This window comes from Myodes glareolus, chromosome 18, assembly GCF_982192425.1.
Source record: "Myodes glareolus chromosome 18, mMyoGla1.1, whole genome shotgun sequence".
In the NCBI taxonomy this organism is placed as follows: Eukaryota; Metazoa; Chordata; class Mammalia; order Rodentia; family Cricetidae; genus Myodes; species Myodes glareolus.
The window spans coordinates 37,900,126-37,926,535 of NC_142043.1; the positions used below are offsets into that span (position 1 = coordinate 37,900,126).

General features: G+C 44.4%; 3 protein-coding genes across 7 annotated transcripts in view; 2 read left to right on the forward strand and 1 right to left on the reverse strand.

Annotated features, from left to right (window-relative positions):
* Window positions 1-3,964, forward strand: part of Npas2 (neuronal PAS domain protein 2) — a 186,450-nt gene extending 182,486 nt beyond the window's left edge. For all 3 annotated transcript variants that reach the window (XM_087898097.1, XM_087898098.1, XM_087898099.1), the window contains 2 exons: window positions 591-765; window positions 2,540-3,964. In XM_087898097.1, the coding sequence (XP_087754223.1) occupies window positions 591-765; window positions 2,540-2,719 (355 nt within the window). In that variant the 3' untranslated portion in view covers window positions 2,720-3,964. The remainder of the gene's footprint in view (window positions 1-590; window positions 766-2,539) is intronic.
* A 5,477-nt stretch (window positions 3,965-9,441) lies between these two features.
* Window positions 9,442-13,729, forward strand: Rpl31 (ribosomal protein L31). The gene is made up of 5 exons (XM_048430265.3): window positions 9,442-9,569; window positions 9,834-9,940; window positions 11,941-12,066; window positions 13,022-13,134; window positions 13,386-13,729. Exons 2-5 carry the CDS (start codon window positions 9,834-9,836, stop codon window positions 13,415-13,417), a joined length of 378 nt encoding a protein of 125 aa, XP_048286222.1. The 5' UTR covers window positions 9,442-9,569; the 3' UTR covers window positions 13,418-13,729.
* Window positions 13,730-14,075: 346 nt separating this feature from the next.
* Tbc1d8 (TBC1 domain family member 8) overlaps window positions 14,076-26,410 on the reverse strand; it is a 106,059-nt gene continuing 93,724 nt past the window's right edge. For 2 of the 3 annotated variants that reach the window (XM_085679547.2, XM_085679548.2), the window contains exons 12-20: window positions 25,195-25,480; window positions 24,149-24,278; window positions 23,910-24,008; window positions 23,371-23,439; window positions 21,236-21,476; window positions 20,766-20,831; window positions 16,265-16,354; window positions 15,886-15,983; window positions 14,076-15,074 (exon numbers count right to left, since the gene is read on the reverse strand). In XM_085679547.2, coding sequence (XP_085535673.2) covers window positions 14,619-15,074; window positions 15,886-15,983; window positions 16,265-16,354; window positions 20,766-20,831; window positions 21,236-21,476; window positions 23,371-23,439; window positions 23,910-24,008; window positions 24,149-24,278; window positions 25,195-25,480 — 1,535 coding nt within the window. In that variant the 3' untranslated portion in view covers window positions 14,076-14,618. The remainder of the gene's footprint in view (window positions 15,075-15,885; window positions 15,984-16,264; window positions 16,355-20,765; window positions 20,832-21,235; window positions 21,477-23,370; window positions 23,440-23,909; window positions 24,009-24,148; window positions 24,279-25,194; window positions 25,481-26,410) is intronic. The other variant, XM_085679549.2, reaches the window with a different exon arrangement.

Sequence of the window (26,410 nt, forward strand, 5' to 3'; positions counted from 1 at the left end):
GAATTGCTTTTCTGTCCATGGATAGTTCCCTTTGATGTACACATTTTCTGATGAAGTCTACTTGACCCATTTTTTAATAAGTATTTATTTATTATATATACAATATTCTGTTTGTGTGTATGTATGTAGGCCAGAAGAGGGCACTAGACCTCATTACAGATGGTTGTGAGCCACCATGTGGTTGCTGGGAATTGAACTCAGTACCTCTGGAAGAGCAGGCAATGCTCTTAACCACTGAGCCATCTCCAGCCCCTCCCCCAATTTTTTTCTATCATTGTCAGTAAGGGTTTTTTTTTAAGATTTATTTATTTTATTATATGGGTATTTTGCCTGCATGTTTATCTGTGCACCATATGCCTGTAGTACCTGTGGGAGGTAAAAGAGGGTTCAGATCTCCCGAACTGAAGTAACAGGTGATTATGAACCACCATGTGAGTGCTGGGAACCAAACCTGGATCCTCTGGAAGAGCAACCCGTGCTCTTGACCACTGAGCCATCTCTCCAGCCCCTCTAGTTGGTGTTTCTAGTATCATGTCAAGTGTCTCTTTCTCAGAGGATTTGTTCTATCTGTCCTGCTTGAAACTGAACAGGTACACACAGAGCCAGGTCATGTTTCCAAGTCCAGACTCGCACCCTGCCAGCAGCAGTGCCTCCACCCCTGTCCTGCTGATGGGGCAGGCGGTGCTCCATCCCAGCTTCCCCACGTCTCAGCCATCACCACTGCAGCCAGCACAGGCGCAGCAGCAGCCACCGCACTACCTGCAGGTAGGTGAGCAGTGGGGCCCAAGGGAGACCTGAGCGGCTTTAGTGAGCAGAAAATGAGTTCCACATTCGACTTTTGCAGGGTTTTTTCTTCCCTAGTAGAGAGAACAACCTCAGAGAAGTTCATATTTGGTTAATTTTAATGCTTAATGTACAGTACGAAAATTAAGAATAGGTAAATAGTATGCTTCATTCAGGGGTATGCCGAAAATATCTATTTAAAGGTAATTTTTACCAGTTTTGCATCTTGATATGCTCACATTTTTACAAAAAAGTCAAAAATTAATGACTGGTTTTGCCGTACATTTTAGTGTATTGAAGTATAAAATTAAACCACGTTTATTTAAAAACACATTTACTACTTTAGGTAAATATGTTAAAGTGTGAAATAAAGATTTGCTGTGAAAACTGGGGGTACATTTCACATAGACACTGTTCAGAAAGCAAAAAGTACTATCAAGCAAACATCAAGCACACCAGAGGGGGGGGGGGAAGGGTGGGCTGGCCTGAGGCTTCAGATAGGAGCAATGTCCCTCCTGAAGCTCTCACAGGTCTCTATCCTCCCCACATACTAGTCAAGGGCACCCTTCTAGCTCATCCTTCACCCTACTTTGTGGACGTCCCCTAATAAGGACCACCTACCCGCTCTGCTTGGCATCTTTGAGGCCAAAAGACAGCAGGCAGTGACTGAGACATCTTAAAAATGGTGAGACAGAGGTAGCGACCGCATCCTTAAAGACCTAGGATGTCGCTTGGTTCCAAAGCTGTTAAAACAGCTGTGGTCTAATTTTCAAATCCCCCTGGCTGGACCCACAGTGAAAGGTGGGTGTCAACTTTGTGGATCTCCTCAGTTCTGAGGCCAAGGACGTAATCTGGCACGTGAAACAATGAGGAAGAGAGAAAAGGGGATGGAGGTGAGACCAGGAAAGGTCTTCAGCAGCAGGAGTTAAATACCTGCTGGGTTCTAGAGACTCAAAGAACACTCCAGCCATCCCATCCCCATCCCCGTGACCTGGGGATCTCAGAGCGCATGCGGGGAGATGGGCTAGCACAGCACATTCTAGGACTCTGATTGTACTAAGAGAGAGCGCGCCCGCCTGGTGGAGAAGCCGTCCTGGAGAAATGCTCAGAGGCATTTCTGGCAGAACCCGACCATCACGATTACAGACAGCCCAGCATAAGGTCAGGGAGAGGTGTGCTGGGAGGCCTCAAAGGTGGTGCTGGGCACTATTATTGAAAAGGGACATTTATTTGTAGGCAAGAGCAAAAAATGAGAGCGGAACTTCCGAAGTCGGCCTGGCCGGTTGAAGATTTTGCATTTTCAATCATGAACTTTCCTTCCAGGTTCTGGAAAATGGCAGTATTTGAAGTAGTCACAGGACCAGGGACCGACTTAAGGGGAATACATTTGTCTATGCAGATTTTTTCCTTCCCACAACCTATGTGGGCTTCAGACTCCACCATCCACACACGCAGTGGATGTATACAGATAGCATGTACTACTGATTTGGAAACCTTACCCGCAGCCTCAGCCCCAAGTCCATTGACCCAGAGGAGCCCCACTCCTCCTCCCCACCCAGAATCGATACAAAAGTGTTCTGTCAGAGAGCTTGGCTTTCCCCCATCATGCACTCTGGCAAGCACACAGGCCTAGCCATTTGAGGGGAGTCCCAGAATCCGATAGCATCTGCAGCAAACCCCGGGGGTACTGAAGCGGCTTGAAGAATGGAGGAACTGGCCAGTCATGCAACCCCTTTTCTCCTTTTTCCTGCTACAGGCACCAACATCTTTGCACAGTGAGCAACCGGACTCGCTCCTTCTTTCCACCTTCTCCCAGCAACCCGGGACCCTGAGCTATGCCGCCGCAACCCAGCCCACACAGCCTCAGCCCCCACGCCCTTCCCGCAGGGTCAGTCGGCTGTCAGAGTCCTCAGGTCTCCAACAGCCACCCCGATAGTGCCCTGACACTGGAGTCCAGATGCAACCAGCTTTACCAATAAAGTGGGGGAGGGAAATAGCCTTGGGAAACGGGAAAAAAGGTTTACGTGGCTTTGGCACACCCTGTATACATTTCAGAACTCCCCATGGTAATGTGTCTGGAGTGTGGCACTGGCAGAATGGGGGAAAGAACAGGAATACTGGCCATGATTCCCTTGCCCCGAGGTTCTCGGGCATCCGCTACAGCCATACTAGACAGGAACCAAGTGCCCCCGTAGGGGGGTTCCTGCTCTATTTGCAGAAGTGGTACCTCTCGCTGCCTCCAGGAGAGAGCGCGCCAGGTACTCTACCGACTGACACAGGTCCCAAGCCCTAGCTGGCCTTCACTCTCTTGATGGTCTTTCCTTTATAGTCAAGGACTATGTTAGAGGTCTTTGGAGAGAGAGAATAAAGAGATTTTTTTCATTATTTTTAAAAGTTTGTTTTTGTTTTAATTTGCACATCTGCGCACAGGGGAAATAACTTAGGCACTTTCTGGCTTTTTTTTAATTTATTTAAATCATAAGGTCTCATGGCTTCACTGGAAGCAGGCAAAACAAACAAACAAACAAAAGCAAAAACAGTCCACCAATCAGATAAGCCTGTTATTAATGAAGTTGCAGAGCCACACCTTTGGCCCAAACCCTGTGGACCGAGGCTCTTCACCGCCACGCCCTACTGGTAGCCATTTTCCACCCTAAACAGAACACTGGACTATTCCTGTTGACTTCACCGATAGTAACTATAAGGGTGAACTCAGAGCAAAGCACAACCTCACAGCTATTCCAGAATGTCCTAGAGACCTCTAAGACCATGAGGGAAGAGGGTCCGCAGGCAGGGCAACCCGGCAGGCTGCGGTCTCCCGGGAAACCAGTCACGTGACGGCCATCCTGGTGAGGCCGCTGCATCTTTCCACAGATCTCCCCTGACGATTCTGAAGATTGGACTTTCCTTTTCAAAATGCACTTTGCTTTTTTTTTGTATGTTTTGTTATGTTGAGATGTTTCTAAAAAGAAGATTTTATGTAATTTTAAGAGGAAGTGTAGTGAATTGTACAGCTGTTGTAATAATGACCTATTTCTATAAAAGAATAAAATTGTACGGATTATGTGTAAATTATTTTGTATCTGAGACACCAGTTCCATTCCCAAATATAAAAGTATAAAGGTTTCCTTGTGTTTTTCTGTGAGTGAAGATTTTGTAATAAATTAACAAGTTTGTACAATTTCCTTTGTCCCTTGTTGTATGTACACACACACACACACACACACACACACACATTTGTTTTTTTAATTTCAGGATGGTGGTGCACACCTTTAATCTCAGCACTTGGGAGGCAGAGGCAGGCAGATCTCTGAGTTCAAAAGCCCAGACTGGTCTACAAAGCAAGAACAACCAGGGCTACACAGAGAAACCCTGTCTCAAAAAAAAAAAAAAATGACGAAAGCTTTCAAGGTAGTTTTCATGTATTTATTTATTTATTTATTTATTTATTTATTTATTTATTGTGTATACAATGTTCTGTCTGTGTGTATGCCTGCAGGCCAGAAGAGGGCACCAGATCCCATTACAGATGGTTGTGAGCCACCATATGGTTGCTGGGAATTGAACTCAGGACCTCTGGAAGAGCAGGCAATGCTCTTAACCTCTGAGCCATCTCTCCAGCTCCCGAAAGTTTTCATGTTTTCGTTGAGCTTTCTGTTACTATAATGAAATAAGTGAGGTGGTGAGCTTTACAGACATGGTTCATGGACTGAGAGATTTCAGTCCATGGTCACTTGTTCCTGGTGCTTTGTGCCTGTGGCGGCATAGAATATCATGGAATGAGTTCATGGCAGAGCAGACCTGCTCACCTCAAGATGGCCAGGAAGCAAAGAAAGAGAAAGGGGTCAGGGTCCCACTAAAAGATATACCCCCATAGCCCCACTGAGCAAACTTTATTCCACTAGGCCCCACCTGCTAAAGGTTGTGCCACACCCAGTAGCTGAGGTCCAGTGTTTTCAATACATGGGCCTTTGGGGGACCATTCAAGACCCAAACCACAGTATGGTTGTACACACAATGCAATAACCAGTACTGGGATGGAGCTTCTTGGGCTGCATCAGTCTGCCAGTATCCTAAGGTTCTAAGCTTGTGACAGGAAAGCAATGCTTCACTGTAGAAATGATAACAAAATGATGCCGGAAAGCTCCTGGGAGCATCTCAATCTTGTGAACACTGGAAACCTGTAGAAATGATGGAGACGTTCCCCACCAAAGCACTCATTCGTTGCTTGTGATTATACACAATCAGGCTGGATCTAATGAACCCTCACTGCCAACATTTAGCCCAGTGATGTCAGCAAGGTAGGTGTGCCCGGGTATGTGTGAGATGTGCACACATATTCACACTGAGAAGGCAAACAGCATGTCTGAGGTCTTGCTCAGTTCCAGCCATCTCATTCATGAGGTCCAGCATACTAACATGAGGGTACCCTGGTGGTACTGGTGGTCTCCACTGAGTGGTTCCAGGTTCTTGTTGTCTTGTTCAAAAAAAAAAAATGAAGCACACACAAATAGCGAGTTAGCTAGGGTCTTATTCAGGAGCAAAAGAAATACACAGAATAGATATACTGCTGAGAGAGAGCAGTGGGGGCCAATCAAAATTGCTCTGGGTTACTTTGTGAAGCTTCCTTTTGTAGGCCCAGGAGGACAGGAGGAAGGAGTTAGCTCTTGGGGATGAGGAGTAGGTGACTTTGTGTCTCCATTGATGGGTTTGGGCTATGTGACTCTGTTCACTCAACATGTTCTTTCTCATGATGCATCTAATATTTTAATCATATGCATGCCCAATCGTGCATAGGCATAGAATGGTAAACGGTTTCCCCTGAAAGCTCACTTGAGGGACACAAGTTGCCTCTCTGCCTGAGCACTGAAGTTCAGCCCAGGCGGAGTTGGCTCTCTGCCTGCACTTCTAGGACATGTTCCAACATGTGTGATCACAAAGGGGGAGTCCCCCAGGGGTTGCTAGGATTGACTGGCCACTTCATCTGGAGAAGGCTGTCTATACACAAAGCTCCATGCAGATGGGGGTCCAGGTTGCTAAGCTGCCTGTGAAAACTCCCTGAGTACCTTAGGAGCACACGGCATCTGGGAACCACCAAGATGGCCACTCCCTTTCCAAACATCCTGACTGCACGGAGTTATCCATGTTCCTTCCAGCACTCTATCAAGATAGGTCTGCACTTTCACCCTCTTCTGTAAAATGATGATGGCTCCTTTTTGGTTCTCTAGCTAGCATCAAGTTTTGAATGCCATGAAGTTGCTACATACGTGTGTCCATGATTGCTCTATGACTGAGGGCAGAGATGGGGTAGGTTGTAAAAAACAAAAATATTTTGCATATACAAAGAGGAACATTTCCTTTTTCAAAGAACTTGAAGTGAACCTTGTTTTTAAAACACGAAATCTGAATGGAACTCAATGACCTATTTTCTAAAAAAACTTAACATTGTCTAAGGTTTAGAGATCTGGCTTTTCTAGAAAAAAAAATTATAGTTCAGTTGTAGCCATACTTTAATTGGTGGTTAGACCCCTAAATGGAACAAGATTGTTAATGGACACAGTGTATTCATTATCCTAGGATTGTCTAGCTGGAAGCCATTAAAAAGGGTGGAGTGTATTATGCTCCTAATTTAATTTAGTTATGCCTGAATTTTACACATGTTAAGAATTTGGATAAACTCAAAAAACTCTTGTTGTGTAATTTTCCATTAAATGCAGGCATCCTGGGAATTGTAATCACTGAGCTCTTCATTCATTACTTTGCTCATTAAATGGCTATTTTGCAACCACATCTTTGTTCCAGAAAAACCATGACCTGAACTGTCTGGAACAGTATAAAAGTGTCTTGGTTCAAGAGTCAAGATTGAGTGTGAACTTGGAACACTTGGTTTAAGATTTTAAAAACTAAAATTGTAGCATATTCTGTCTAAATATTGCTTTGTACAAACAACATGGTAAGTTGTTATTGTTGTTTTTAAATGAGGTCTCACTTTGTAGCTCTGGCTGGTCTGGAACTCCCTATATATATAGATCAGGCTAGTCTGGAACTTACAGAGATCCACTTGCCTCCACCTCTGTGATTAAATGTATATACAACCACACCCAGCTATGTCAACCAACCATTAAATAGTTTTTTTTTTCTTTTTCTTGTTGGTGTTTTCAAGACAGAGTTTCTCTGTGTAATCCTGGCTGGCCTGGAACTTACTCTATAGACCAGACTGGCCTTGAACTCAGAGATCTATCTGCCTGCCTCTGCCTCCTGAGTGCTGGGATTAAAGTCATGTGCCACTATGGCCCTGATTATTAAGCAGTTGTTAGCCTTGACTTTTGCCCTCTAGCCAAATGTCCTGGAAAAATTTAGTGATATAAAATTACTTTAATTTTTGTTCATGTTGTAGCCTGAAGATCTCAAAGTCAGTCATTAATGTCCTAAAAAAAATATCTAATTTGAGTCATCTAGAGAATGTTGTTAGTGGTCAGATGAACTTTATATTATGCAGATAAAAAGTTTTGTTTTTCTGTAGAAATACTCATTAGAAATGGGGTAGGAAGGGAAATTTTCTTTTTAAATTTTAGCTTAATCCGTGATGGGTATGTCTAGTTTATTGACTCCATAAATTACTCATATTTTTTAGTACAAAGTCATGAACTCACAGCCTTTTATAAACTCAGTTTCTAGTTGACCATTATTATCTCAATGCTCAGATCATCACTCTGATGAGAGAGAGCTAGTTCCTCTTTCGTCTCATTAGTAAAGTCCATCCAAAACCAGCCTCCAGATTTCTCTCTTGAACATCAGAGGCATGATCTTTTTATCTACTTTTCCCTCTGTCCCAAACTATGGGGTCAACTTCCTTCCTGGTATTCTTTTACTTAAAAAAAAGTCCAATATTAAAATCTGGTGCTTAAAGTGAAACAGGGATGTAACTTTGGGTAATAGAGCTGCTTCAGTTCCTGTCATTGGCTCATTCTGTGGGGAGAGAGCTGAAGGTACACACGGCCATGCAATGCTCAAGGACAGCCGATACTGATGGACAGCCTGGCTGAAGATACAGACCATACAGCTTAGGTTTGTGATAGACTAAAGCACATAGGTGTGTACACACTGCAATGTTTGCACAACGATGAAGACAGTGAATGGTGTATCTCTGGGAATACGCTGCTTATAAGAGACTCACGAAAGTCACAGAATCACATTGGTTTTGCCTAGCTAATAGATCATACACTGTGCGATGTTTTACCTTTCTGATGCAATTCTTACCTGATATTGCCTTTCTCCTAAACTGTCATCTCACATAAAGTTGCTCTTGAACTACTGATCTTCATTTCAAATGCTATCTGTGCCTTTCTTTTCTGGTCCACTATTTGCTGACATGCTCAAGGCTCCATCTCTGCTGTATCATAGCAACATCCTCCTCACCAGGCTCCTTCCCTTTGGAACCGTTTTCATCACCAGGCTGCTTTCCTTTTTTGTAGTGGAGGAGGGTGAGTGCCTATCAAATCCAGAGCTTGTATATGTCAGCAAATGTTCCATCACTGAGCTGCATCCCCAGATTCATATTTTCATATTCGCCTCACCCCCCCCCTTTTCCTTCTTCCCACAGTCTACTCTTCCCTCCCCTTTCTCCCTCTCCCTTCCTTCCTCCTTCTCCCCTATCCTAGGATCAGATCTCTTTGGGTAACCAAGTTGGCCTCTAGTAGCCTAGAGTAGCCTCAGCCTTAATCTGCTATCCTTCTGCTCTGCCTCCTGAGTGCATCACGTCTGATTTCCTCTTTAAAATGTTTTGAGTGGTTCTGTTTAGGAGATTGCTTTGTAATTCCCTGAAGCTCAGCCCAGCATTACTGTACCAACAACCCGCATTCCCATCGAGCCTGGTAGTGGTTTGCAACCCACGAAGAACTGGAACAGAGCCTGTCCACGTCTTTGCTCCTAGCCCCATGAAGAAGTCTTCAGAACTGTGAGGTGTGTTTAGCTCACTGTCAATACTCCTCCTCACCTAATCCCTCAGGTAGGCCTCTAACTCACCCAGTAGTCAAGGATGACCTTAAACTCGTGACCTCCTGAGCTACCTACAAAGTTCTGCACTACCACGTTCCGCTGAGGACGCCGTTTTCTTCTGAGATCCGAGAGAGAGTGTGCTTGTCTACCCCAAGTCCTGCCCTTGGGGAATTCGTATATACAGCATCCCTTACCCAAATTTCCCGGTAAGACCGTGGAGTCTCTGCCTGCCTGTCTTTTTTATCTGTGGGATCCTGACCCCAGTGAATAGGCTGTTCGGACTTGTTTGGATTCGGGGATTTTCTCACCGAAAAGGCTAGCATTCACGTGGACCTTTTCGACTTGGAGAAATGAGTGCTTTGGTTATGGTCTCAGGGACCTGAGACCTTCTGCCAAGCACATCACCTAATAGATTCAATAGTAGGATCGAATGAACGACTGAATCCGAAAAACAGAAGAGCCTCTTCTTTCCTGGCCCTGCAGTCTGAGGGTGCGGATTTAAATCCCACCCACCACCTTCAAACACCGCTAACGGGACGCTGCTCACAGCAGACAGTCAGAAGACAGGAGCCTCGACTCCGCCCCGGGCCCGCCCAGGACCCGCCCCGGGCCCGCCCCGTGACACTCGCTCCGCCTCCGACGCGCTACCTTTACGTCGCAGCCTAGCCTTCGAACTTGCCTCGCCACACTTCCTCTCCCCCGCCTCCCGACCCGGAAGTTATCCTCGCGACGCTGCTTTCCTTCCCACAATCCCTCGCGCCCGTCCTTTCCATCTTGGGCCCGGCGGAGTGAGTATGGTGGCGGGGTCCTGGCTCTGAAATCCAGCGCCATCCTCACCGGGCGCGGGGCGGGCCGGCTTGGGGGATTTGTTCTGCGCTGACCGGAGGCTCGGCGATCCGGGGCGGTGGGGCGTGCGCGGACGCAAGGCGCTGGGGTCGCTGCGGCGCTCAGAGGAGCAGGGGTTCCGGGGTTAGCCGGATTCTGAGCGGGGGCATCAGCCCGGCCTTTTCCCGCTGTCTGCTTAGAGCCTCCCTTGTGCCTGCATTTTTTAGATGGCTCCCGCAAAGAAGGGTGGCGAGAAGAAGAAGGGCCGTTCTGCCATCAACGAGGTGGTAACCCGAGAGTACACCATCAACATTCACAAGCGCATCCATGGCGTGTGAGTACCTGCGGCCGGCGTGGCCCGCGAGCCGCTTCTGGCTGTCACTCGATCCTTACCCTAGGGAGTATGCGGCGTTTGTTTCGTCTTTTCTATCCTGTCGCGTGTCTTTTAAAGGTGTGCAGGGTCTGGAGTGTACGGTTCCGGGTAGAAACTGGAAACGGGAGGTCGTGTTGGAACTTTGACAATTTGGAACGCTTGGTGGTGCTAAACCGAGAGTTTTGATCATCTGGACGGCTCAGAGGAGAAGCTTGTGACGGGGAACCTTGACTAGCTTCTGTGCTACAGGAACTAGGCAGTTGGGAATTGCTGAGCCCCAGTAGGTGTTTCTTCTTCCTATGACTGATGGAGAGTCGTACTAATGCGGGTCCAGTTGTGATACCGGAACTGGAAATGGTGAGGAGAGGCGTGTAGGTTGCCAAAGTTACAGTGCTGCGTATGGTGAACCCAAGGTGCTTGTGAATTTATCGTCGGTTATATTTACATACGTTCCAACCCTGCACTCAGCAGTATTTCTTGGACGTGACTGTTAAGTCTCTAGTGAAAGATTCTGCCGTGTCGAAATTGTGTCGGCGTTTCTGTGTTGTCCCATGTGAGGTCTCTGCTGCGTGTAAATGCTACTTGCTACCAGCCGCATTCTGTCCAATGGTTGGTGCACATCGAGCACTGTCCGGCACGGCTTTGAAGTGGGCAGATAGGTGAGAAAGATAAGAGCCTGCCCTCCCTGTGTCACCAAATGGGGAAAAGTAGGTGAAAAACAGTTTGAGTTGAAGATTGTTTGCTTTTAAGTGCCCCATGTGTTGGGTGATTCTCGAGGAAAGAGGTGTTCTTTAAGAAGCCCTAAAGAGGGTATAGGGTGTGGGTGGGCATGATTTTCGGGCATCTGTGCTGTTGGAAGGACCTATGCGAGGATCTCCAGCCTCCTTTATCCTTTGGTAACATCTTGGTCCCCGTTTTCCAAACCAAACTTGCTCCTGTCGTCTTCTCCTACTTTCTCTATTTCATTGGTAATTCAGCTGACTGCCTGTAAGTAGTGACAGCAGCATCTTGTTTACACTCCCTGACCACAGTACTGGAATTGCTCAATGCTCCATCTCTTTCCTGGTGTGTCATTTTTGGTACTTATGATACCACCTCATGGGTCGCTTGCATGAGCTGGGTCCAATAGACCAGCCCGTTATTCCTAACCACATTTTTCCAGATTTGTGAAGTGGGCTTGTTTGGACACTGCGCGTGGGCTGGTACTGAGTGGAGAAAGTAGTTCCATGTTGTCTGTCTTGGGGTGACCCAGACAGACAGGTGCCGAGCACAACTGGACTTTTGTGGTTGGTTGTGAGTTTTGGAGTTGAGGTCTTCCTGCCCAGCTTCCAGTGTTGTAGTTAACGGGAGCACCAACATGCCCTAGAAAAGTTGGTAGGCTTTGTTGTTTCGTTGGGTCTTAATCTGTATTGTGTAGCTCTGGTTGTCCTGGAACTAGCTATGTGACCAGGCTAGCCCTGAACACAAAAAGAGCCACCTGCCTTTGCCTCCCAGGTGCTAGGATTAAAGGAACACAGCACCACATCCAACTAGTTTTAGGGTTTTGTGCTCATTTGAGTGAAAGCGTAAAGTATATATAGATAAATGGTTGCCTTGGTTTCACAGCTTGATCTCCGTACATGGTTTGCTTGTATGTTTGTGTGTGCATCACATGGATGCCGGGAAGCAAACCTGAGTCCTCTGCAAGAGCAAGTGTTCTTAAGCCCTGGGCCATCCCTGGCACTTCAGGGCTGCTGTGAGAGTGTTTGTTGTAGGAGTGGTTTGTGGATGCTAAGTCGGGAAAGCATGGCATCTTGTGCTACGATTGTAGAACACTTCGTATTTTTTCATCCTCTTGTTCAAAGTATTGATGCTAGTTGTTTTTAGAGTATGTTTCTGACTAGTTTTGATTGTTTTATGAGAGCATGTCATTTATATATTCTGTGTAATTTGATTTTATATTCTTGTGTTTTGAACCTCAGGGGCTTCAAGAAGCGTGCTCCTAGGGCACTGAAAGAAATCCGGAAATTTGCCATGAAGGAGATGGGGACTCCAGATGTACGGATTGATACCAGGCTCAATAAAGCCGTCTGGGCCAAAGGAATAAGGTACTGATGTTATATTTGTTAACAGTGCACCAGCTATTCCTTCTACATAGTCTCTTGTGACAGATTTGGTAGTTTGATTACCGGATGTGGAGTCTAGATACTGGGACCTCGGCTCTAAGCTAGTGTCCTTTACTGTGAGGGAGAGAGCAGTGTTAGAGCTTGGGGAGATCTGGGAGAGATTGGGTTTTTATAAAGAGCTCCATCCAGAGCATGAGACACTCAGAAAAAGCAGTTTTTAAGCCTGGGGAAGAAATCTTGCTGCCCAGAAAGTTGATTTGTGCCATGTCCTATAACGTGGAAGGGTTCTCATAGGCTTATCCAACCTGAATGTAAATTAATGCCGAGTTTGGGAAGTTCCCTTTAAAGGGGAGTACATATGAAGATGGAAAGGGGTGCTACTGCAGAAATTTAATTTTGGGACCTTCTATATAGAAAATTGTCCAACAAGAAACTACAGTGGAAGAGGGATGGTGTCACAGGGGCATGGAGAAGCCTTGTTTGTAGGAGTCTGGGGCCCACGAACACCTAGCTTGTCTTGAGGGTGATGAGGGGGGAGGGGATTGTGCCTTTTGTTTGGATTAATGAGTATTTCTGTTAATGACAACCATTTTCTGCCTAAGAACAATTAGTTGTCCTTGGTGAATCCTGACAAGCATGCATCTTAGGTGACAGCTTGTTGCTCACCCACCTGGGAATTATTTTCATGGCGAGACAAACCCCAACATGCGCCCCACATCCTCACAGGCAACGCTCGTGCTGCCCAAGGTTCTGCTCCCAGCCACTGAACTTCCTTGCACTTAGAAACGCAAAGTACCCCTGCGCCCTCGGGTGACCAGCAGTCATCCTCAGGGTCACGCCCAAGTTTTTCAGAGCATTAAGAAGCAGGAATAGGTGTGAATGCCACTGCTTTCTGAAAGGAAGCATTGACCTTAGCAGCACATTTGTATTTTATTAGGAATGTTCCATACCGTATCCGGGTACGTTTGTCCAGAAAACGTAATGAGGATGAGGACTCGCCAAACAAACTCTACACATTGGTAACTTATGTGCCTGTTACCACATTCAAAAGTAAGTTTCATGCTGTTCTCAACGCTGTTGAAATTATAGCAGGAAATTAGCAGCACCTTTCAACCCTAAATCTGTTCATTGAATGTTGGTGCCTATTTTCAGTGAGATGAGTGGTGGGCAAAATTATCAGACCTTTAAGACTGTCTTAATGTGGGGGAAATAATGGAGTTCATACAACTGTAGTGTTGAGCAGGTGCTCTGAAGGATGGGACGAGTATGGGTGCTGATTGGCTGTCACTTCTGCATTTCAGATCTACAGACAGTCAATGTGGATGAGAACTAACCTGCTGAATCTCAAATAAAGTTGGAGAGTTGCCTTCAGGTTTTGGTTTTTCTTTTTTGTTGTTTGCCCCATTGGGGGAATTTTTGGTAGTGTTTAGTACGGTCTAAGGAGTATTGTTGGCAGTTATTTAATTGCTGCTCTGGGTACTTGGGAAATCGGGATTATGTGACATGTTCTTTTCATAAAAATCAATTGTGGTTTTGATTTTTCAAGACACAAACTCTCTGTAGTCCTTGCTGTCCTGGAACTTGCTCTGTAGACCAGGCTGGCCTCAACATTGCAAGGGCTGGAATTAAAGGCGTCCCACTGCCATGCCTAGCTTGTCTGTTTTTTTAGCAAAGAAGCTACAGTATTAGGTCTCACATTAGTCCCAGGTGTGTATGTTGAGTTTAAGATTAAGGATTGAGGTTATAACTCATACATGATACTGAAATTTTGTGTTGTTAGTCTTCTAGCCATATTTGCCAAATAGTCCAGTTCATTCCCTATATACTCTTAAGACAATATAAGCTTTTTTTTCCTCCTCCCATCCCCAAAAGACAGGGTTTTCTCTAGCAGCCCTGGCTGTCCCGTAACTCGATTTGTAGACCAGGATGGCCTCAAACTCAAATCTGCATGCTTCCTTAGTGCTGTTTTGTTTTTAATTTTAAAGTCAGTACAAAAAGAAAGTTTTTTTTTATTAAAAACCTTGGGGGCCAACATTGAAAGCATGGTTTGCACATGTTTTTGGAAGGACATACAAAGTGAATACAACGAAATATATTAAAATGGTTTCAATTACCAGCATTGAAACAAAATTAGTGCAAAAAAAGCCAAATACAATTGTGCAGACGGTGGTTCTGGGATCTTGGTGAGCTTATTTCTTGACCAATCCCATAACCAGTGGAAAACGAACCTGGGGTTGATGTCTCTTGGTTACCATGACATCTTTTTATCCATCAAAGGGTAAACGCAAAACCAGGATCACAGCAGAAACACTAGTTTCAGCAAAGTTGATAGTCACAGTGTAAAGGGCATTCCACCTCTGTCTGTCCTTTTAAGAATAAATAGAACTGTGTGGGAGTTGCAGCAATTCCCCGGCCATGGATCTGAGGTTCGTTATCCACACTCAGCTTGTAGTTCCCTGTTTTTAGACTGAGATCTGGACAGTGACAACAGTCCAGTCCGTGCTTTGGTGTGGTGGGCTCCAGCAAACTCCTGGCTACAGGTTACTCAGCTTCAGTTCAGGCTGTGGTGGATGGCTCATTTCCAAAGCTTTGAGACTGTACTGGTTGAGCTTGGCATTTTCAAGTTTGGATTTAATGTTGAGTGGCTTTTCAAAAAAGTTTACCAGTGATTGCTCAGTAAGAAGTGAGGCCAGGATATGTTCGAGAGAGACAGTCCAGTCCCCTTCCCCTGCCTCCGGAAAGGCCCTAGGGTCTTGGGGAGTCTTCCCAGTCTCAACAAAAACCGAGTCCTGTTCAGGAGAAGGAGCTGAAGCCTGCAGCTCCTCACCACATTCCTGGGAACAGCTTCCTGAGCTGCTGCCTCGCTGGCCCACTTCCCCTATCTGCAGTAGCAGAGTGGTTACTGTGGCGATGGCTTGGTACAGCTCGTTCTCCTCCGGGTCTTCATGGAACATGCTGTACAGAGTTTTACAGAACTGGATAAATTCTCTCTGCAGTAAAAAAAAACAATAAAACAGCATGAGGATGGAAAGTATAATTTTTACGTTATCAGAAAAACATGTAGCATTTAATTATGTTCAATAGGAGCTCCGTATTTTAAGACTGTCCTGCAACCTGTGATCTTCCTGCCTTACCAGCAGGTGTGTACTGCTAATTCCTGGTCCCACGTGCAGAAAATAAGAAAAGGCTTTAGGTGGTGTTATGTTGCTTATCAGTGAGAAATGATACGTCTCAACAAAATCCAGAGCTACGTTTGCTTCTTAGTGGAAAGGGGGCATGTGGCGCACACTTTTAAATCTAGTGTTCAGGAGATAGGCAGGTGGGGTTCAAAGCAAAATGATGTGGACAGCATCATATATAAGGAACAGAAAGAAAGTTAGCACCCATGTAAAGCTGGGACGACCAAGGACTGCCTACCTAGTTTGAGGTTGAGAGACTTGAAATAAGGTAGAGGAAACCCATTGGCCTTCATGCATACCTATTCAGTCAAACGTGGTCCTAAAGCTTCCCAGTATGTGGCATGAAAAAAACATTGATGTCTTAGACAGGAGCATTCCTAACTTAATCCTGCATTTCTTGTGTTAGTAGAAAGATCCTTTCCAAATTAAACCTGCCATCTTGTAGCACCTAAGAACCCTCCCTGTTCTGGGAAGTGGTTAGAGGTATTGGAGACTTGACTGGTGTGTATCATTTTGCAGCCTCCTCTTTAAGAGGTGACTTGATCACACTGGTCTGAGAAGTCATAAGATTTATGGTCTCAAGTTGCTGAGATGGGTTTTTTTTCTTCACAGAAGTCCTTACCTGGCTCATTTTGGGCAACTCTTTTTCCGTTTTATCCTTTTCTTTGGCTAAATCCTTAATCATCTGTTTCAGTTGTTTCTGATAATCAATTGTGTCACCTTGACAAAGGGAAACAATAGTTTAAAGTCCATGAAAGCAATAAGATTAGGACAGTAAGGGAACAGGGTTCCACTAAGAAAATTTCATATAAAGCCAGAAAGCAAAAGGCTACATTTTTATAACTGATTACATAGGACCTTCCTGTTAAGATCTTAGAAAAAGATTAAAGCAGCAGAAGGCACTCAATGGACAATCAAGCAATGCTGGCCAGGGGCTAAATGGTGAACAGGATGGAGAGGGGATGGGCTGCTAGGAACAAGTGGTGAAATCAGATACTTGCCATTGGGCTTGCCCAATACCAGGGGTCTTGACGTTGACAACAGAGGATTCTTCAGTGGTGACTGACTGTCTCTGTCATTTTCAGTGAGTGCTTAAAAGAGAAGTATTAAAATTGAACGTAGTTTGTTTAACTGACAAAGACTAAGCCATCAGTTCCAATATTGTAAAGAGCCTGTAAAGTCAAATGAAGTAGGTGAATTCTGTTTTATAGATATGAGCTGAATAAGCATGTAAATTCATATGCAGATACTGCTGGTGTTGATCTGAGAAAACAGCAAATCCCTTCTAATACTATGAATAAGCTTATCTTGACAATGAATTACAGTGAGCATATAATCAGTATATTTCGATGGTGTAAGTGGGAGCTCTTGGTGGGAGGAGGGTGTTGAGACAGCATCTTGACATAGCCCTGGCAGTTCTAGAACTTGAAGAGATCCACCTGTCTCTGCCTTCTTACATAATGTAGGGTATTTTTTAATTTTGTTTTAAAGTAGTGCTGACTTCCAAACAGCAGCATACTGCTGTTTTTGAGTTTTTCGAAGACAGGGTTTCTCTGTGTGGCTCTGTCTTGTGAATTTTATAAACAAAAAAATTTATTTATTATGTGTGCAATATTCTGTCTATGTATGCCTGCAGGCCAGAAGAGGGCACCAGACCTCATTACAGATGGTTGTGAGCCACCATATGGTGGTTGCCTGGAATTGAACTCTGGACCTTTGGAAGAGCGGGCCATGCTCTTAACCGCTGAGCTCCAGCCCTTGTGAAATCTTTTGTAGACCAATTGGCCTCAAACCACCACAGGTTTCTTTGAATTGCACTGAAAGTAAAACATCAGAAGTTCCAAACATTGCTAGTAATAAAATGGTTCAATCAGTTTAAAATTTGGCATTTCTCAAAAATTTAGGTAAATGATGGTTCACACCTTTAATCCCAGCAGAGGAAGGCAGATTTCTTAATACCTACATCATGAGGTCTAGACCCAGTATCAGAACAAAAAAGTCTTCAGGTAGGCAGCAGTTAAGCACACAGGCTTGATTCTCAGCACATATTTGTTTTATAAACTGGTCCCAGGAGATCTGGCCTCTAGGCAGCAGGCAAAAATGCCTATACATTTTTTTTTAAGGTTAAACCCAGAATTCCCACTTCTGTATAGTCTACTTGGGAGTATGGAAAATTTTTGTGCAAAACTGATAGCAGCAACACAACCACAGCAGCAGTGGTGGTCATAGCCACAGGAGACACTCCTGGCCAGAAGGACTGACTCTACAACATGGACCAACTAAACACAGTTATCAGCAGAAGCCAGACAGTGCTACACACTATAGCCACTTAAACATGGAAGAGGCAACAGATTTCAGAAGGCTGCAGGAACATGGATGGTCCAAGGCCAGGGTGGGGAGGTTCTTTTTAGGATGATGGACATCCGCAGGGACCATGGCCTTGATTTTATATCTCAGTGTAGTTTGTGGTTTCGACACTATAAGTGGGTAGAGACATTTCTGCAGGAAAGCTTTCACTGTGTTTCACTTGGTTATTTGAAACTTGCCATTCCAGACTTTGTATGATAGATGACTTTTGTCACCTCTGACACCCAGTGTAAGCTAGAGACAGCAGTCCTATCCCTGGGGCAAGTCCAGAGGCCTCTCAAGTAGCTTTGCAGTCTATGGGGTGGGTTTGTCCCGTCTACTGGTGGACTCAGTACTGCACCAAAGCTAGCAACTGGATGTTCTGTCGTGACAAGCCCTGAAGTAAAGACAACATGGTTTTAAACTGTCAGTTTTGCAGTCTGGAATCACCTGGAAAGTGTGTCTTAAGGAATAGAATTAAGCTGGCTAATGGGCAGCCATTTCTGGGGGATTTCTTAATTGGGCTTACAGGTGGGAAGATTCACTGGGAGCACCATTCCCTGAGTGGGAGAGTGAGCTGAGCATTGGCATGCATTAATTCATTACTTCTGTTCTTGTGGCTGTGATGTGACAGCTTTGGGTTTCTGTCACCCCACAATGATGGCCTAATACCTGGAATTGTAAGCCAAATAAATTTTCCCCTTAAGGTACTTTTGTCTGGGTGTTTATCACAGCCTTGTACAAGAAAGATTTGGTCAGCCGGACCCAACCCCACCCTCAGAGCATCTAATTTTAGTCTGGTCTTCAGGGGTCCAGGAAGCAGCTACCCCATCTTATTTTCTGGCCTGTCTTTGCTTCCTGAGTTTGCTTTTCACTTTTTCTTTTTAACCCAGGACAGGGTTTTGGTGATTAGCCCTGACTGTCCTGGAACTCACTTTGTAGACCAGGCTAGCCTTGAACTTCTGAGGTCCTCCTGCTTCTGCCTCCTATGTGCTAGGATTAAGGTCATGAGCCACTACTGCCTGGCTTCACTTTATTTTTTAAAATTCTAAATTTTTAATTAATTCCCCTTCATACATTGATGTACTTTTTATACATTTTGGGCATTACTTGACAACCTTTTTCCCCTTCCCCTCCTTTTCCATCTATGCTCTATTTTTAATGGATTTTTAGTTCAACATAAAAAACCTCATGCTTTTATTTTTCATTACTTTGTTTTCAAACTTGTTCCTTATTTTAGTTAGAAGTTAAACTTTCCCCTACACTTTTCTGTTTTTTTTTCTTGATCTCTTGCTCTTTTTTCTTCCCCCTCAGCAGCTTCCCTGCCTCCACCTTTGTTTTCTTTGCTTCTATTAAAATGCTTTTCTTCCATCTTTTCCATATTCCCACATTTACCCTAAATCTAACCAGGTAAGACATGGTCATTGCACATTCATCTTGTTGAGAAAGGGGCTCACAAGGTCCTAGCTCTTCCTGAGGCCCAATGGGCAGTTAACGGTTGCTAGAGGAGGTAGAAACATTTCCTTCATAGTCGGGTGTCTGTACCTGCAGATAACCTCTCATCTCAGCTATGCTTACTGAGTGGTCAGAAGGAATGGGAAAGGCTTATATTATCAAATAAAATACATGTATGGAAATGTATAATAAATATGTATACTCTTAAAACTTAATATAAAACATCTTAAGTTCTAAATGCTTTAAAATGATCATTTACTTCTAAGAGCATAAAGACAAGCAGATTCAAATCTGGGGTCAGGGAAAGAGTCAGCAATGTAGTAGAAGAAAACATTTTTGAAAGCAAAGAGGGGAGCTAGGGATAGGGCTTACTATGCAAGCATAAAGACAAGTTAAAATCTTCAGAACTCATGTAAAAGATGAATATGTTAGTATTATCTAATACTAACATAATCTAATAGTATTATAACATATCTAATAGTATTATAGTCCTGTAGACAAGAGAATCCCTGGAAGCTCTGCAGACCAGCCAGCCTGATAGTAGTACAAAGCTGCAAACAACATTGACCTCTTTGAAACATGGTGAAAGATGAGAATGGACACTCAAGATCCTCTGACTTCCGTGTGTGCATGTACAGATTTTAAAAACTGTTGGGAATGAAAAAAATGAAGGAACCCGGAAGCATATGTGACCAAGAAACATCAAGAATGGAGGAGAAATGTGATGAAATACTACATTCAAAATCAATCAAAAGGTTTAAAAAAGCATGACCATGGGCTGCTCTTCAAGAGGACTTAGGTTCTAATTCCAGTACCCATGTGGCAGCTCACAACCATCTAACTCTAGTCCCAAGAGATATGACAATCTCTGGCCTCTGCAAGTACCAGACATGCACATGGTGCAGACTTAAATGTGGACAAAACACCCATACACTTAAGAAAACAAGATTATGACGAATACAACTCAAAATATAATCAAGTGACCAAAACCTTAGAATTCATTCATTTAAATTATAGCAAGAAATTGGTTAAGTCTAAAGAAAGGGCATCCAGACCTATCAAAATACAGTAAGATCAAAGAGTTCTGTCCAGTCATACCAAAAAAAGGGTCTAAGAAATACTAAAATCTGAAAGGAAAACACCAACTCTACAAAAGTAGAGCTGCTTTTCTGGAACCCTAAAAAGCCAGGAAAAAATATGACACAATAAATTCCATGTCCTAGGATTGTTTGCTGACAATAAAAATGTCTATATTATGGATATCTACATATTTTAGTGCAGTCTCCATCAATGATTCAAAGATGTATCAAAAAAGAGCATGATGGGGCGGGGGGGGGGGAGTGACAACTTTAATCCCAGCATTTGGGAGGCAAAGGCAGACAAATCTCTGAGGCCAGCCTAGTCTACAGAGCAAGTTCCAGGACAGTCAAGGTTATCGAAAAACCAAAACAACAAGCCCCCAACATGATAAAAAACAGACACAAAACCAATGGAATAGAATAGAGGACCAAGAAATAAATCCACACAACTATATCCAATCTTAAATGAGTCCAAAAATGCATGGTGGTGGGAGGGAATAGAGTCTCTAATAAATGGTGCAGGGAAAATATATACATGGAGAAAAGGGAAACTAAATTTAGAGCTGGTCGCTGTCCTGCAGAAAGTTGGCCTTGTGTTAAAGCAGAGCACAAAATGACTTACCTGGTGGGATATGAAGCCTGTATAACAGCTTAATCTTTTCATTCATTTCTCCATTGTACATAATGTCTGCAAATTCAAGAAAGTGACCGGGTACAAATGAATCCCATTAGTCATGGCTTCAGCTCAGAGTAATGGCAATGCTTGTTGCTCTTAGTACCCTCAGCCCAAATACACCCCATACTAGAAATGACTGAAGTGCATGACTTTTCAAAGATTTTGGTTTTATGCACAGCAAACTATGGCTGTACCTTAGGTATCAAGGAGAACGCGTCAGTGGCTTTAAATATGAAGAGCCAAGTCCCTCTCCTCCCCAAAGGAGGAGTAAGGATGACCCTAACAGGAGCCTGTAGAGCAATATTTTAAAATCATGGGATAATTATAAACACATTGTGTGGATCTGCCTAGCAGCAGATAACCTCATCTGTTCACAGATAAATCCCAAACCTTAGAGTGAAGACCTAGAGTCATACCTAGACAGCTTACGAAGGCTTTGAACTCCATGAGCTGGTCCATGTTGTCATCCAAGAGCCTGAAGGTTCTCTCAGCGAGGATCTCTGTGTGGACTCCACAGGTCCACGGAGAAACCAACTGGAACAGATGTGCAAACTGCCGGGCGTCAATGCGGTACTGCTCAGCATAGGGCCTGCTGGGATCATGGCGCAGGGGCATGGGCCTGGGATGCTCCCAGTAACAGCTCATCATGTGTGCTCTCTTAAAGCATGAGGGGAGAAAAGATGGTGTTACACGGGGCCATGAGTGCCTCAGAAAGTGCTGCTTATTGAGTGACTGCTGCGGGACCAGACAGGCGAACACCTCACCAAAGTCAGCAAAGCTGGAATGAAGACAAACATCCCTCAACAGGAAGATGGCTATGGTCTTGTTATCTTTGCCAAAGGGAATTATGAATTTCATTACAAAAGTTTTAAATTTTTTATAAATTTCTCTGTGATAAAGTATACATGACACAATTTATCATCTTATGCAGTTTTAGAAGTATAGTTCAGTTGATGTAGTTTTAATTATGAGATATTTCTATTATTTTCACTGACAATGGCTATTTGAGATTCAGAAAGGACACATGGATTTACAGAACATGGAAGGAGTCTGTAGGGCAAGGTGATGAAGGTTCAAAGTACAGAGGTAGAAGTCTCTTTTCCTATTTTCTGAATTCTTATCATATATATATCTTAATTTTAAAGAAGTGGTACATTCAAGTCCCAGGAACTCATTAAAAACTAAAGCAATGTGTCCATGGTCTCAACTGGAGGGAAAATCGGCATCACATGTCTGGTCTCAGAAACCTGAAGGACTACTGAAGGTCAATAAAATAAATGCTATCAAGCACCAATCCTATTGTTCATCTCTTTTTCCTTTCTCTGTGGTACTAAGGACCAAGCTCTGGGGCCTGCCTATGCAAGCGGTGCTGGCTAGTTTTAACTGTCAATACAATCCAGAACCACATGGGAAGAAACGTAAGAAATTACTAGATCAAGTTGGGGAAGAGGGGAGTGTCTTGGTTGTTAATTGATGTAGAAGATCCATCCCATTATGGGAAACATGCCCAAGACTGAGGGTTCTAAGAGAAAGCTAGCTAAAATCAAGCAAGCAAGCAAAGATATGTTTCTTTTCTTTGCTCTTGATTGAGGATGTGATATTATGTGACTAGCTGATTAAGTTTCTGCCTTTACCTCCCCAAAATAATTAACTGTAACCTGAATTAGGAGCTAAACAAACCCTTTCCTCAAATGTTTGGGGGTGGGGGGGTCAGGATATGTTGTCATAGCAATAGAAATAAATCTACAGAAACAGCTAACATTTCACTACTGTCTGGGCTACGTTCCATATTTATGTGTGTTTGTGTGCACACAGAGAACAATTTGTGGATACAGGCTTTCTCCGACCACAGGTTTCTGAGGAATGAACTCAGGTCTTCAAGCTTGGTGGCAGGCATTTTTTACCTGCTGAGTCTTTTTATCCGTCAGCCCCTAGTTTTGTTGTCCCACTATGTAGCCCTGCTTAGCTTCAAACTCCCGACCTGCCTCAGCCTCTCATTTGCTCGGGTTACAGGCCTGCACCACCATGCCCATTCTTCTTTAATTGAAAGAATATTTAAAGTAGTTGGTCAGAGATCATGCCTGTGAGTCCTATGCATACGAAAGAAGGAAATAAAGTGAGGATAACATGTTCAGTTAAACATAGTAATTCTAAAACGGTGAGGATATTTCTGTGTAGCCCCTATGGAAACAAAATTCAGGTTCAAAGGGCAAAAGATGCACTTAAAACTCAACCAGAAAACAGTATGCCCACATGACTTGACCAATACTAGCTCCTCCCTTCATGTGCCAGCCAGCCTGAGGCTGGACCCCAAGGAAGACTAACATACACTCACAAGAAGCACGTATCTGTGAACAGAGTGTTAAGGTAGAGTTTTCTGATTAAGGAAAGTTGGTGAGCAGCTCTAGCCTCTGCTACCAAAGAAAAGACATGGCAGGCCTCCTCAGGTGACCATTAGCCTTATAAGAAACCACAGGCCACAGGCAAACTGGGCCCTCTGGGCTAGGACCTGGCTCATAGCCCAGGACTCCCCTCCCCCCAGATTTCCTACCTTGAATAAGTCGTAGAGTTCATCAAGGTCTTCAGGAAGAATGGAGACTTCTGGGATAACGACACGGAGCTTAGGGAAAGAATTAACAGTGATGTGATGCCCAAGTGTACCCCTGCACCCCTGGGATCATCAGAGGGAGGGTGGGGACATGTGCGGCACCCTTGTCTCAGTAGCATCAACTCCTATAGTCTTTCCAGTAGTTTGCATTCATCTTTCTAATCTGCACATGTTCTGAGCCAACGTATTAAGTTTTAATGGAGATGAGAACACTGGGGTTCAATATAAGAACACTGACTGCAGCCCATCTGCCTGAGCATTGCATAGTCCCTACTCCATCTCCTACTAAACCATAGCCCTTAACCCTGTTTTATAACCATGGAAACTGAGGCTCCCAATTTAGGAGTCCAATTGACTCCTAAAATTTCATCACATTCCATATAACACTGTGGCAGTTTTTAGTTCACTGAGAGTGGGAGAGAAGGAAGCAGTACTCGCGACCAACTCCATCCATGAACCCCAAGGAGGTGTCCTCTGCTCACCACATTCTGCTTGGTGGTGTCCTCGTGACCTTGCAGGACCCTGATCCTGTGTTTGCATCGCAGGTGCTCAATCTGCTCCACAGACTGGTTCCCAAATTTCTGCACAAATACGGGCCTGCTGAGTCCAAAGCTAGCAGGAAGCCACCAGCAAACCCACCCCCCCTCCACATCTACATCCCAGGCACACTTCTGTCTCCAACTAGCAAGCGTCTTGAGGGATGGAAAAGGGTCTCCTGTACCTCATAAGAGTCCCGGATCAGGTCAGCAATGTCCGTCACTGGATAGGGCTCCTGGTCATCAGAGAAAAAGGCATGGTGGCTGCCAATGGGGGGGCCCGGGCTGTCTTCATTCTTAATGTGATCTAGAAACCTGAGCACACCCCATAGTTAAAGCCCACATCTACCCTCATCTGGAGATCACACGGTACATGAGTTTAAGCACACACTCAGACTCTAACATTTGGAGCAGAGCAAGGCACCATACACTATTGTCACTCTAGCAGGAACAGCCAACATACCCCAGAAGTCAGGCTTGCGCATTGCTAAGCCTTGAGACTCCCCAGTGAAGTAGCATCAACTGTGCCTGTGTGGTTTTAAACTTCTAACATACTCTAAAAATCAACCATCTACTTGTCTCCCAGACATAGGGCCCAGGCTCAACCTTGTGTGATTTTCTGTCACTGTAGCTCACTTAACCACCACACCAGTGATTCTCACTCTTCCCAGTGCTGCCACCCTTTAATACAGTTCATGTGGTGATCTCCAACATGAAACTATTTTGTTGCTACTTCATAACTAATTTTGCTACTGTTATGAATCATAATGTAATTATCTAATATGCAGGATATCTATTTGACCCCCCTCAAAGGGGTGAGGATCCACAGGTTGAGAACTGATGTCCTATACGTAGCACCTGACACTTCCAGTTGACACCCTATACATGCATCAGCATTTCCTGTCAGTCCTCAGTTCTTAATGGTGTAGCACATTAAGACATTTCATCTTCTTGGAAGAAAAAGCACGTAGGGCCCTATTCTCCCTGAACTCTTATTTAGCAGGAAGAATGAGAGAAGATGGCAGCCGTCTTTGCCTCCCACTGACAGTGCCACGTGACACTCATCCTGGAGAGACCACAGAATGACAGGTGCCAAGGGGCAGTGTGGAACAGAAAGCTTCCACAGATGTGGCACACGTGTTGTGGCCTCCCTCCGTGGTCAGCCAGTGGCCCCAGCCGCAACCTACATCGTTGCCCACACTAGCCACAGGAGGAAGCAGGCAGCGCCCACCTGCTGAGGATCATCAGGGCCTGTCCGTCATCCTTGCTGCTGCACAGCTCCTCTGCGTTGGCTTCCAGCACGGCTAGCCCCAGCTGGAAGATGGCCTTGATCCCGTCGTAGAAGAAGCAGTCGACGACATTCACAGCACTCTCCAGGGGCATGATGCTGAGGAACAGAGTCAGGAACCAGGACAGAGAGATGGACGCCAGTGCCGAGAGGTCGTTCATGTGCTCCGCCAGCTCTGGGAGGTGCTCCTTGATGAGCTCCTCGAAGACAGACTGGTCCACCTGAGCCCCTGCCAAAGAGAGCAGGAAGCTCTGGTGGGGAAGACTCGTGCTCTCCAGGGCGGCTGAAAGTAAGCGTGCTCTAAACCTTAGTAAGATGATGTCATGAAACAAGATCTGAGTCCAGAAGAGGACATGTGTTTAGTTCACTACTTCTTGGCAGCTGACCACAGTCATTCAATGTAAGGACAAGCTTTCCAAAAACACAGTGCTTAGTCAACTGGTTATCAATGGGGGGTAGAGCAGAGTCCTAACCCCTAACCTTACCTTGCACATAGAAAAACACATTGGAAACAAACCATAAACCTAAAGACAAATGCTCATAATTTAGAACTTCTAGAAGAAAATATAGGAACAAGACAGAATTATCTTAGGATGTAAAAAGTACTAACCATTAAAAGCATTAAAAATCCCCTTCTTTGCCAGGCAGTGGCACACACTTTTAATCCTAGCACTCAGGAGGCAGAGGCAGGGGGATCATGGTAAATTCCAGGCCAGCCTGGTCTACAGAGCAAGTTCCAGGACAGCCAGTGCTACACAGAGAAACCCTGTCTCAAAAAAAAAAAAAAAAGAAAGAAAGAAAGAAAGAAAGAAAGAAAGAAAGAAAAGAAAAGAAAAGAAGAAAGAAAGAGAGGGAAAAAAACACCACACACACACACACACAAAATCCTTCCTTCAAAAGAAGCTGTCAACAAAATTCAAATGTAAGCTTAAGTAGAGAAAACATTTGCAACACACCTGCCTGTCTCAAACCCAAAGCAAAGACCTGCAGTTATAAGAAGCCAACAACCAGTCTTTTTAATAAGCTAAAAATTACCTAGGTGTCAGTAAACCCAAACAAGTATGTTCAAAGTGATTAGTTACCTGAGAAATGTAAACTAAAAGCCATGTGATAAATACCATTCCCAATACATGGATAAAATGAAAAAGACAGCCCCAGA

Excerpts from the sequence above, each read along its gene's own strand:
- Rpl31 (XM_048430265.3), top strand. The coding sequence starts at position 9,834 with ATGGCTCCCGCAAAGAAGGGTGGCGAGAAGAAGAAGGGCCGTTCTGCC. Across the intron at positions 12,067-13,021 it reads GTCTGGGCCAAAGGAATAAG|GAATGTTCCATACCGTATCC; the intron begins GTACTGATGTTA and ends GTATTTTATTAG. Across the intron at positions 13,135-13,385 it reads GCCTGTTACCACATTCAAAA|ATCTACAGACAGTCAATGTG; the intron begins GTAAGTTTCATG and ends TCTGCATTTCAG.